The 12,723-nt window shown below is 43.9% G+C and overlaps 1 protein-coding gene across 6 annotated transcripts in view; it reads left to right on the forward strand.

The window, feature by feature from the left end:
- Positions 1–12,238, forward strand: part of LOC310706095 (cation channel sperm-associated auxiliary subunit beta-like) — a 50,690-nt gene extending 38,452 nt beyond the window's left edge. For all 6 annotated transcript variants that reach the window (XM_083501417.1, XM_083501421.1, XM_083501419.1 and 3 more), the window contains 7 exons: positions 1,857–2,063; positions 3,599–3,709; positions 5,132–5,242; positions 6,885–7,023; positions 7,871–7,971; positions 10,312–10,386; positions 11,693–12,238. In XM_083501417.1, coding sequence (XP_083357543.1) covers positions 1,857–2,063; positions 3,599–3,709; positions 5,132–5,242; positions 6,885–7,023; positions 7,871–7,971; positions 10,312–10,386; positions 11,693–11,914 — 966 coding nt within the window. In that variant the 3' untranslated portion in view covers positions 11,915–12,238. The remainder of the gene's footprint in view (positions 1–1,856; positions 2,064–3,598; positions 3,710–5,131; positions 5,243–6,884; positions 7,024–7,870; positions 7,972–10,311; positions 10,387–11,692) is intronic.
- The last annotated feature ends 485 nt before the right edge of the window (positions 12,239–12,723 follow it).

A 12,723-nucleotide genomic window follows, 5' to 3' on the forward strand; every position in this document is an offset into this window, starting at 1 on the left:
CCTAGGGGGAGCGTTCCACAAATGGGGAGCTACCACAGAAAAGGCCCACTTTTGTGATGGCACCCTCCAGACCTCTTGTAGAGAAGGCACATGCAGAAGGGCCTCAGGTAATGATTGCAGGGTCCTGGTTGGTTTATATAGGGTGAGGTGGTCCTTGAGGTATTATAGTCCTGAGCCGTTTAAGGCTTCATAGGTCAAAGCAGCACTAACTGGCAGCCTTTGGGGGGAACGCAACACTGATACGAAAACCAGCCACTCATAGTGTTACACTCCTTTTAATAGCCCTCACCCTACCCCTAATCGCCTTCAGGCACCAGTTTAGCATAGACACAGCTATATGGTATAAGACTACACTACAAGGTTTACTGAAAACAATGGGATGCAAGTTATTAATGACTACAGTGCAATTGTATCTTACACAGGCATTCCGTTCAAAGCAGACTGCATATCTGCAAAAATGTGTATACTCAAATCATTGGAACTGGACCCCTTCATGAGCATCCTGGGACGCCAGAAGCCCTGAAGTGCTCTTGCGAGATCTCACAGGTCCATCCAAGTTCTCTTAAAATCTCCCAGGAGCACCTCAGACCCATCATGCAGATAGGCAAAGCATGGCAGAGATAGCTTAAAAGTTCTTTTTTGCATCAGATTTTCCTGGTGCAAAAATAGCTTTTAAGTTCTCTGCCTTGCTTCTCAAGCAAGGTGCTCGCCTCCTGCCAGCTCCTTATTCAACTTGCAAGATTTCAACCAGCCAGACTTCAACTGCGTATGGTTGAAATCAGGAAAGTTAAATGCATGTATGACGTGGTCGTACTGTAGGTCTATTGTTATGAATGGGGCCCATTACCTGATGTGTGACCCTTGTCTTTATATGGATATATTGTTGTCATGCATTTGTTTTGGAGTATTAGATTAATAATATTTATTATTCCTGTTTGAGAAACATTTGTCATATGATAATTCTTAAGACTATTCCAATGGAAGACAGAATTTGGATTTCTTCTAGTACGTACAATGCACACATGCTGTGCTGGTGAAATGAATGCAAATGCCTTACGTCAACAGCAGGCTCACAGTCCCTTAAATCTTCTGGCAGGCTGGACCACACACACACACACACACCAGCAGAGGGGGCTTCTCTCTCTCCCCCAGCCCCTCCCTCCCCGATTTCCTACTTCCTCTGGCAGTGGTTGGGAGCCGGCAGCGGCGGCGGCAGCTCTCACTTCTGGAAGAGCTTTCCCGGGCGCCAGGCACAGGGCCAGCAGGCATGCCAAGCTCTAGCCGAAGCCCTGCGATGCGCCCATGGGCCTCTCTGTCCATGGCTGCCTCGCTGGCCAATCTGAAGCCTTACCGCCCACAAGCTGAGGAAACCTGGCACGGCTTTGAATTGGCCAGCGTTGCTGCCTGCCCAGAGGCGTCTGCGGCTTAGAATTGGCTGCGGGAGCTTCCTGAAGCCAATCCATAGCCACCCACACGCCCATCATGGAAGTCAGTCCCCGCGTGGTGAGATATCAGTTTAGCACGGGGACTGACTGAGTGGACAGCAGAGTCCTTGGGCTGGATTAAAGAGCCCCTTGGGCCTTATCCAACCCACAGGCTCTTTGAGTGCGTTATCCAACCCCTGCTCTTTGAGTGCGTTATAAACATGCAACACCAGATGGTGCTGGAGAAAAAACAAACAAAATTCTTTGCGATTTTCCATAGTGTTTGTTTTCTTTTGTTATAATGATTTAATTTCTGACTTATTTATGGTGGGTTTCCCCCCTGTGTGTAGATCCATCCTATGATGAGAAGCTAATTATATTCATCTATGTTGGAGACCAAGTAATGTTATGCTTTTTCATAAACATCCCTAGGGTAAAACCACCATAGCTGTGATCGCATTGGGATCTCTCCGATGTGAAGTGACAACTCTTGTCTTAACGCTGAAGAATTCCTGCTCCTATCTTAAAGCAATGCACTATGTTCTATCTGCTAAAACCTCTCCTTCGGACTGGCTAGTTGAGGATGTCAGCGCTGAACCAAATGGCTCAGCGATTGCCAGACTTTTAAAGCAGCTACCGGTAAGGATCCTAATTCCTACATTTTAGTTTAAAATTCTTTCGTACCCTTTCTTAAATGTTCTGAACAGGGGAAGGGCACAGATGTACCCATTGTTCTATGAAGCCCCGGGATACATTGTTCCAAAGCCATACCCAGGCACAAGACTCCTGAGTTGGATGGATTTAAGTGTGGCCCGTGAAACAGAGAGCGATGCTGAGGACATCACTACACTCTCTGGCATCTGTGTCAGTGAAGCAGACAGGTAAAAGCTAACTTTTCTTCTGATAGAAGGCAGGGTCAACATTTCCAACTGTCTTTTTTTAAAAAAAAATCAATTTTTTAAATGTTTCATTAATAACAATCCTATGGAGGCCACATTAATTCGATGGCAAATCATGCCAAATCACAATACAATCAAAAGAGCCAACTAAACAGTTCCGAATTAAACATTTTTGGATGACTTCCCGTGTTCTGGATATCAGGAGTTGATGTTATTCCTTGATCCTGCACCAATTCCGATCTTAATCATCTCCAGATCAAAACCTTGGCACTCAGTGGCTGATTCATTTCGCAGGTTACCATTCTCTTTCTTCCAAAACACGTATGTTTCTTAAGTCCGAAATTCAGATACATTTTAAAAGAAACAGAGATACCTCCGCTCATGGCGACTGCATCGGGGAGTTTCCAATACGTGCAGTGCTATGCCCTCTGCGTCCCTTCATTACGTCTGGGCTGCAGAGCTCTTCTCAGGATATTTGAATCAGAAGCCCTTTTATTTCCTTTCCCCCCTTTCTTTTCTTTTCCCACTCTTTTATTATTTTCATCTTCATGTTTCTTTTCCCTGCCTTCCTTTGGTCTTGCTCCTGGTGTTGTTGTTTTTATGTCCTCTGTTCTGGGTCAATGAGGGGGTTGTATGCACATGAAGGTGAGGGCTGGCTGGTGAAGGACCCTGTGTGAGAGGCAGGGAAGAGAAGGTCTCCCAGGGTGGGAGGCTGGAAGAAGGGAAGCTCCCAGGTGAGATCTGGGAAGAACCACCCCCTTATGTGTGAGACACGGCTTGAGATCTACCTTTGAGAGAAGATTGCATTTCTCTCTCTTTCTCTTTCTGTTTTCATTTAGATTAGTTTGCTTTTTAAATTTGTTCTTTTATCTGTATTAATAAAGCCGTAATAAATTTTTTTTTTTTTAAAAAAGAAAGAAATCTGTGCTGCTGGTAATAATTGTATGAATACAGGGTTGGGGAGATGACACAAAGGGGAAACCAGTCTTGTTTTTCATCATATAATTTCCCTCTTTTTTCATTTACAAAGATTATCACACAAATAAATTTATACAACCAATTAAAAAACATAAAATCATTTACCCTTTCTGTGCTTATGTTTTATCTTTTATCACTGCCTATCCAATTCATATCTATTTACTATTTATCCTTTGTATTTTATTTAAATTATTTTCACTGCACGTTTTTATGTCAGTCCCGCTAACGATTTAAGTTGTTTGCAAAAATTCTTCAAATAATAAATTTTCCCCATTAAAATGTGTTGTTTTTGTACAGGTGAACTACAGGCCACCATCTGTTTTGGGAATTGCTGTTCCACTCACAGAAAACTTCTATAATGCTGACCCTAGCAAACCTAAACTGAGGGATTATTTTACAAATTCAAAAGTAAGTCTTCATAGCTACTCCTGTAAGAGCTTTGAGGATGCACATTTAAAAAAAATGCTATCCATTTTGCACTCCGTGCTGTTGCATGTTCTTTACATACATATACACGCATTAAGAAAAGAGATTTCTAATTAAGAGGAGAATATTGAAATTCAACTTCCAGATAAGCATTTCTATAGAGTTTGGCCCAGAACTTAGGCATCCTGCTTGCACATACTATAGACTCAACATCTGTCTGCTTCCCACTATAAATAGCTGGTTTTTGCATATTATTCTAAGAAAAATAACCTGAAAACTTGGGCTCGAATCCTTAAGTTTTAACTTTATGGCCACCTCATGGCCACCTCATATCACTTGCCAAACCTTTGCAGTAATAGGATAGATAGGATCAGAACATATGACGACACAATTGCCCAACTACTTTCCACACACTCAAGGTAAATATACTTTAGGAGCTATGGAAACAATTTGAAGCACCCAGAGCAGTCAATATGAGCATTTCCTTTTTTTGCCCTAGGCGAACTCTACTGTCTCACCCCATTTTACAATCCTCCATGTTTTCCTGTTCTATCAACAAGAGGCAGTAGAGGATTGTATGCATAGCTCCTTTTGCACTATTCCATATATTCAAGATAATGATATTCTACAACTGATTAAAGACTCTCAAAGTCCACAGTATCAAGGCTGCTTAAGAATATGGAGAGTGTAGAGAAGAAAAAGGGAAAGGCTGAAAAGCAGGCAGAGAACTTCATCTGCAAAATCATTTGCTGTCACCCAAGAGCCCCAATGTCCATTCAGCTCATTTGTCTCTTGCTCAAGAGAATGCTTCTCTTCAACCCAACTGCATATCATGCTTCCTGTTAACTAAGGAACAAGAATTATTGCATAGTTCTCTTTGCCCTGACTCTCCCTTTCTTTCTGACAACCCTTTTCCACCAAATTTGAACACGCAGGGCTCTCCAGTCCACTGATAGTTGAAAAACTATAGACTGATTCAGAGGTCAAATGATTTCCATTGCATATGTTGGTCTACTTTGTAAGCACAGTCGAGAATTGCCTTGATTATACCTTCTTTGGGACACGGGTGGCACTGTGGTCTAAACCACAGAGCCCAGGGCTTGCCGGTCAGAAGGTCGGCGGTTCAAATCCCCACAAGAGGGTGAGCTCCCATTGTTCAGTCCCAGCTCCTGCCCACCTAGCAGTTCGAAAGCACATCAAGGGCAAGCAGCGGGAAGGTAAACAGCGTTTCTGTGTGCCGCTCTGGTTCGCCAGAAGTGGCTTTGTCATTCTGGCCTCATGACCCGGATGCTGTCTGCAGAAAAACCCTGGCTCACTCGGCCAGTAAAGCGAGATGAGCGCCACAACCCCAGAGTCGTCCGTGACTGGACCTAACAGTCAGGGGTCCCTTTACTTTTCCAACAGAATTCTGGACGGTACAAGCAATGTGCTGGCAAGTCAAAGCGCTCCGAATGTGGATGTACAGAAAATATGAAGCTGTCCTTTTCTGTTGCCTTTTCTGATTGCAAGGAGAAGGTAAGGGCTATGCCTACATGTGCAGCTTTTTGTTTGTTATTCGGAGGAGATATAGCTCCGCTGCAACCCGGAAGTGATGGAGTGTGTTACTTCCGGGTTTCGCCGCTCGCGCACGCACAGACGCTCATAATGACGTCACATGCATGCGCGGAAGTGGCAAAACGTGACCCGCGCACGCGCAGACGCGCCGTCGCATCTTACGTTCTATTCAGGATGCGAACGGGGCTCCAGAACGGATGTCGTTCGCATCTGGAGGTACCACTGTATCCTGGAACCATTACATCCAGTATGTAAAGTACTGGGTATATCAAAATAACAGTACGTTAAGAAACCTAAGAAGGCAAAAATACCCTTAGCTGCTGCTGAGAAGATGACAATGTTGTGACAGGCAAATATATTTGGGGAGGGAATTCCGCAAATGGGGCATCTTAACCAATAAATCTTTTCTCTGGCTGCCTTCTGCCACACCTCAGATAGTGGGGACACCTGAAAGAGAATTTCTAAAGACTCCCATGGTTCTTCAAGGTGCTTGGATCCCAAGCTGTATAGGGCTTTAAAGGCGAACTTAGAAATGGACTGGTAGCTAGTGAAGCCTTTTGAGCCACTCACAGTTACTAACTTAGCAGCTGTATTCTGCAGTAACTGCAATTTCTGAGCAGTCTCCAAAGGTAGCCCCAGATGCAACCCAATACAGTAGTCAATCCTTGTTTCCAGATAACTGTGGCCAGGCTATTGCTTTCCAGAAGAAGCTGCAGCTGGCACACCAGCCTAAATTAATGTGAAAGACATTCCTTCCCACAAAGGCTTATCTGGTTCTCCATTGACAAAGCTATATTTAGGAGTGTGCTCAATCTAAGAATTTGATCCTTTAGAGCAGTGTTTCCCAACCTTTTCCCAACCATGGCCCTCTTCTGACCTTGTGTTCTTCCTGTGGCCCACCCCACATGGACGTAGCCAAGAGGGGGGCATGGGGGCATGGGAGCTGTCTTCCCATAAGTAAAAATCAATTAAAATCCATGCAGAGCCGGTGCAACGCTGCCGACGGGCCCTACGCTCATTGGCAACATCTGATGGCCCTGATCCACTAAGCGCTGAGGTGGATTGCACCCTGCACCTTGCAGAGTCAGGCCAGGCTGCCACCGAACCCAGCACTGGCAGCAACAACAAGCAACTCTGGCTTGCCCAGCCCTACCCATTGCCACCCCACCACCGCACTTAGCTGACCTGGGAGCTCTGGACTGCGGGCTCTACTGGTCAAAACGGGAGCCTCAGCGATTGCCCTCTCTTTCTGGAAACAAACCAGGACTGCTCCAAGAAAACACACGTAGCAAAAAGGAACGTTAGGCCCTGCTGGGCTGCCTCCTTACCAGCTTGTGAAACGCTACTTTAGAAGGAGTGCAACCTTATGCATAACAGATTTAACAGATGTGCCATCTACCCACAGAATCTCAGACCTTCTGGGACTGATTTTCAGTCCATTGGATTTCATTCAGCTCATTAGCAATTTGTAGGTCCAGCATCAGACTTCCTATTTAGCAGAACTAAACCAGATTATGTAAATACTTACATTTGTGTCATTCCATGTCTTTCCATGCAGGCATCATTTTAATGTCAGTGATTTCTATATATGTTTCATTGCTAGGCCCTGCGAATGAAATTCCCAGTATCAAGGCTTCCTCTCTATTTCACCATTGAGGACGAGGGTCGCTCTGTAAATCTGACATCTCCTTATTTTATCACAATCATAGAAGTCAACAACAGAACCAACTGGAAAGTTTCAGGTAGGGAGCGGAAGAATCTTGGGATTCATCATTATCTTTCGTATCGGAGAGGTTCTGTTGGAAATACTTGTCGTCAATGTATTTTCAGGCTCCCGTTCTTGCCCTATAGTAGGTGTGAGGAACCTTTGGTCCCCTGTATGTTGCTGAATTCCCATCATCCCTATCCATTGGCCATGCCTGCTGGGGCTGTTGCAGGTTCTAGTTCAGGGAAGACTTGATGTGGAAAGATTTGAATCTAGTCCAATTCTTTCTGCATGCAAAACCTATTACACCCACAGACCCTTAAGGCCTGAAACAAGCATAACACAACCCATTGGTTTACCTACCTACCCTTCCCCCTAGCTGTTCTTCCTCCTCTAGTTCTCCTGCTAGCTTTTACCATGACTAATAGTTATGGTGGCAACAAAGAAGAATTCAGGTTAACCAACATTTCATATGAATGTTTGCCCACACCCCTCCTTTTTCACCCACTTGTGATAATTACCGGTAATCACTGTTAGTGCTTTTTTCTGGGGGGATGCAGGGGTACGCATAACCCTAAACATTTTGTGAATCTAAGTTTGGCCTCATTGAGGGGCAGTATTTCAATATGAGTAGAAAAATGAGAGTACCCCTAAACTTTTTTTTTAGAAAAAAAGCACTGCTGTTTGTTAACCTCTGGAAAGCCGCTGTAGAAGACCCTGTGCAGCTCTAATACATCATGCTGTGCCTCTGATACCTTTCTTACTTTTACATTTCATGAGAAATAGATCTGGCTTTTCATCTGTATTCAGGCCCTACTGAAATGTAAAAAAGAAGGAAGAAACTCAAACCTACCACTCTGCGACTGTTTTAACTGTTTTTTCAGGTACCAATGAAACATCAAGTATGTTAAAAATGAAAAAATATTTGGAGCACAGACTCAAAACTGAACTATATAATCCAGATGGCCTATCTATAACGATAACTGTAAGTGCCAGAGAAAATACATACAGTGCTACCTCGGGTTACAAACACCTTGGGTTACAAACACTTCCAGTTACAGACTCCACTAACCAGGAAGAAGTGCCTTGGGTTAAGAACTTTACCTCAGGATGAGAACAGAAATCGCGAGCTGGCGGCGCAGCGGCAGTGGGAGGCCCCATTAGCTAAAGTGGTACCTCAGGTTGAGAACGGTTTCAGGTTAAGAACAGACCTCCAGAATGAATTAAGTTCGTAACCAGAGGTACCACTGTACTTTGAACGAAAAGACCAAACCTTAAACCCAAACTCTTCTTACCTTAAAATCTTTGTACCAGGGTGGTCCAACTTTTCAAACAAAGTGGGTCACAAGAGTACTCAAAACCTTTCAAGGTGCCCCAATTTTCCTGCATCATCCCGGAATTTGAAAAAACCATCCCAGCTTCTGATTTGATCCTAGAATGTCCCATTTACCCCCTCCAGTGCCACTGCTGACCCTGGGGAGGAGGATGCTGCACTTTCGCACAAGTCAGCATGGCACCAAAAGACATACGTCCTGATTTTCATCAGAGGAATGTTGGTGCCATGCTGACTTGTCAGTGTACTTTGACACGGAACCTGCGGGTCACACAAAGCCTTGTCATGTGGGCAGGTGGTGTGGTGTGGTGGAACAAGGCCTAAAATTGATGCAGGCCCCACCCCCCTGTGCTGCCTTCCCAAAGCTGGGTAATAAAGGCATCAGGCCTTGGGAAGGAGACAGGAGGGCTCTAGGATCCTTTCAGCCCTCACAGCTCCTTCCCAGCACTTACCCAACTTAGAGAAGGCAGCACGAGGGTTGGGGAGGGGGCATCAGATGTTGCTGAGGGGTGGGGGAAAAAACCTTGAGGTCCACATGCAGCCCTGGGACCACATGTTGGGCCACCGTGCAATATTCATTTGACATTGTGGTGCTGTGGTCTAGTTATCTCCCGCTTGGACTAATGCAATGCGCTCTACGTGGGGCTACCTTTGAAGGTGACCCGGAAACTACAACTAATCCAGAATGCGGCAGCTAGACTGGTGACTGGGGGCAGCCACCGAGACCACATAACACCAGTCTTGAAAGACCTGCATTGGTTCCCAGTACGTTTCCGAGCACAATTCAAAGTGATGGTGTTGACCTTTAAAGCCCTAAACAACCTCAGCCCAGTATACCTGAAGGAGCGTCTCCACCCCCATCGTTCTGCCCAGACACTGAGATCAAGCGCCGAGGGCCTTCTGGCGGTTCCCTCATTGCGAGAAGCAAAGCTACAGGGAACCAGGCAGGGGGCCTTCTTGGTAGTGGCGCCCGCCCTGTGGAACGCCCTCCCATTAGATGTCAAAGCGATAAACAACTACCTGACATTCAGAAGACATCTTAAGGCAGGCCTGTTCAGGGAAGTTTTTAATGTGTGATTTTATGGTATTTTTGGTTTCTGTGGAAGCCGCCCAGAGTGGTTGGGGAAACCCAGCCAGATGGGCGGGGTACAAATAAATTATTATTATTATTATTATTATTATTATTATTATTATTATTACTACTGTGGTCTAAACCACTGAGCCTAAGGTCAGTGGTTTGAATCCCCGCAACGGGGTGAGCTCCTGTTGTTCAGTACCTGCTCCTGCCAACCTAGCAGTTCGAAAGCACATCAAAGTGAAAGTAGATAAATAGGTACTGCTCTGGCAGGAAGGTAAACGGCATTTCCGTGCGCTGTTCTGGTTTGCCAGAAGTGGCTTAGTCATGCTGGCCGTATGACCCGGAAGCTGTCAGTGGACAAACGCCGGCTCCCTCGGCCTATAGAGCGAGATGAACACCGCAACCCCAGAGTCGTCTGCGACTGGACCTAACGGTCAGGGGTACCTTTACCTTTTTAATTTGCATATTAATTCAAAATCTCAGAAATTTTCTGTTCCAAGGATATAACACAGTTGCTAGCAACACTGATTTTTAGGCTGTAGTTATACAAACAATTGAATGCATGTAAGATGCTTTTCTCAATAAGCAGCTCCTGTCTGTTCTACGTGGTACTGCACATTATTTCTGTGAAACATTTCAAGTGAACATGAACACTTTATATTTCGGTTATAGTTTATGACATTTAAGAGAATCGGTTTTTTTAAAAATGGAGCAGCAATATTGAGGCAATATTGCATCATGTGCCACATTGCAGTTCAGCCAGCCATATCTATATTTCTGTTCAGGTCATACAAAACACTTATTTTCTTTCGGCAACCAGATCACATTAATAGCCAAGGATTACAGTTTTAATTTAAAAAATGAAAACAAATGTTACTGCATATTAGTAACAACTTTCCCCCCCTTTCCAACAGGGATCTGAACTTTTCCATTTCAGGGTATCAACTATTCCTGGAGTCTCCTTTTGTAACTTATTTGACGAATTTCAGGTATTGTCATTGGCTCATTTTAAAAACAACACACAAATTACACCATACTATAGGCTGAATTAACAAACATAAAATAGGATACAAGATTGTACAAAATGTTCCCACATATTTAGCCCTTACTTCAGCACATTCCCAGAGAACAGCAGGAATTAGCGGGTGCAAGGGGGACTGGACTGGAGAAGGACACTTTAGGGAAACGCACAGAAGTGGGATCTAAAGCAGACTGGAGCTTTTACATATATATATAGCCTCATACAGGGTGTGTCTTTTAAAAGAGGCCCCGTGGAACATGTGTACTCTGTATCCACGGGGCCTTTTTTAAAGGACTCATCCTGTATATATGAATGACTTTCTGGATGCCAAGGCCCAGAACTGAGGCAAGTACTCTTTAGTGAGAGAAGCCCAGCAGATATTTAAATAGCACAACTGTGACTTCGGTCATTGACTAAAAACACTGCAAGGCAGGAGTAGCCTCTAAGCTCACAAAGCAATAGCTTTGAATGGTGCCTGAAGATTTTGCTTTGTCACTTCTGTTGTACAAGCTCTAGAAACTTAATTGTGTGTGGCTTTTTTTAATTAAAGTTCAGAGTTTGGGCCATGTGCTGGCTCTGGCACAGCAATATGCCCCCTGCCCTCTTGGCAGGCCTGCCAGTACCAAACATATGACCATGGAAAGGCTACCACCTCAAACAAAAGTTGATAGAGTCACTTGGATAATCTGGGCCAGGTTAACTTTCTGCTCCAGCCTTTCCAATTTAATGCCTTCCAAGTGATTTGGGACTGCAAAGGGCTAATGGGGATGGGAGTCCCAAATGTCTGGGAAGGCTAGTCTGCTCTGGCTGGCAGCACCTCTCCAATATTTCAGGGAGAGTTCCTTCCTAGCCATGCTACCCCAAATCTTTCTGAAGTAGAAATAGTAGTAGTAACTGAACCTTTGGCCTTTTGTAAGCAAAATGTGCTTTACCACTGAACTGTGAGCCTTCCCTCATAGAACTGATTGTCTGAGAATACAAGGAAAAACCTATGCTTAACAAAGAGCCATACTTTCTTAGCCCATACTTTTCTGGGTATTTTATTTTACGAGGTGCAATATAATACAGTATCTTGCAACAAACCACATGCAATGCTTACCAAATTGCTTTCCCTATAAACTCAGATGACTACTTCTCTTCCCCCACCACTTAGATTTGCATATGCCAGCTTTCGCTATCACTTAGACCAGTTTCACTATCTTGTTGTCAACAGGGTGAACAATAGTCAATTTAAAGGGAAGTGACTGTTGGAATTACAATATTTTCTGTTGCAGATTTATATTGATGATTCTCCACTGGCATTCCCAGGAAACTCTCTTATCACTTCAATGACGACTATTTTAATGGGAGGCATTATTTTTGTGGCATATATTCTGTATGTATTTGAAATTGAGATAAGGAACTTCTTAAAAAGGAAACTAAGAAGAAATAAAGTGGCATCAAAACCCCCACCCAAGAGAGCTTCAGTAAATTCTGGTGATTCTGCAGGAAGTTGACTGGCAATAGTAATAACGTTATAATAATGTGTTGGTTTTTAAGACCCCCTGTTGCTTTTATCAGTAACTATGTTCCACAAATGTTAATGGTATTTTTTTTGAACGAACATATGTACAACTATTTCATCTTTAGCTGTAGTCTTTCTGTTTAGAAAAAATATTTTTGAAAATATGTGAGGAATTTTCACTTGTTGTTCCTTAGGATGAAACGCATTTAGTAGCTGCTTGTCCTGAATTTTACTGAAGTTTATTGGGCAAGATTCCCCCCCCCCTCCGAAAATGTCACTGAAGCAGTATACAATAAAATAGTTCATATATTTAAAATACACTGCATTGCTAAATGTGTCTACTTACGCCTCTGTTTATTTTAATGTACAGGTTATTTCTGGAACTCTCTAGCTTTCTCCATAATCCAGCACATGTTTGCAATTTGGTCTCTGGTTCCTCTGCCCCTTTGAAATCCAGCTTGCACTTCTGGGAGTTCTCGGTCCACATACTGCTTAAGCCTGTCTTGTAGAATTTTAAGCATAACCTTGCTAATGTGTGAAATGAGTGCAATTGTGTGGTAGTTGGAGCATTCTTTGGCACTGCCCTTCTTTGGGATTCGGATGTAGACTGATCTTCTCCAATCCTCTGGCCACTGCTGAGTTTTCCAGCATATTGAGTGTAGCACCTTAACAGCATCATCTTTTAAATTTTTAAGTAGTGCAGCTGGAATATCATCACTTCCACTGGCCTTGTTATTAGCAGTCCTTTCTAAGGCCCATTTGACTTCACTCTCCAGGATGTCTGGCTCAAGGTCAGCAACC

The sequence above is a fragment of the Podarcis liolepis genome (genome assembly GCF_965112155.1).
Source record: "Podarcis liolepis genome assembly, chromosome: 1".
NCBI classification, from domain to species: Eukaryota; Metazoa; Chordata; class Lepidosauria; order Squamata; family Lacertidae; genus Podarcis; species Podarcis liolepis.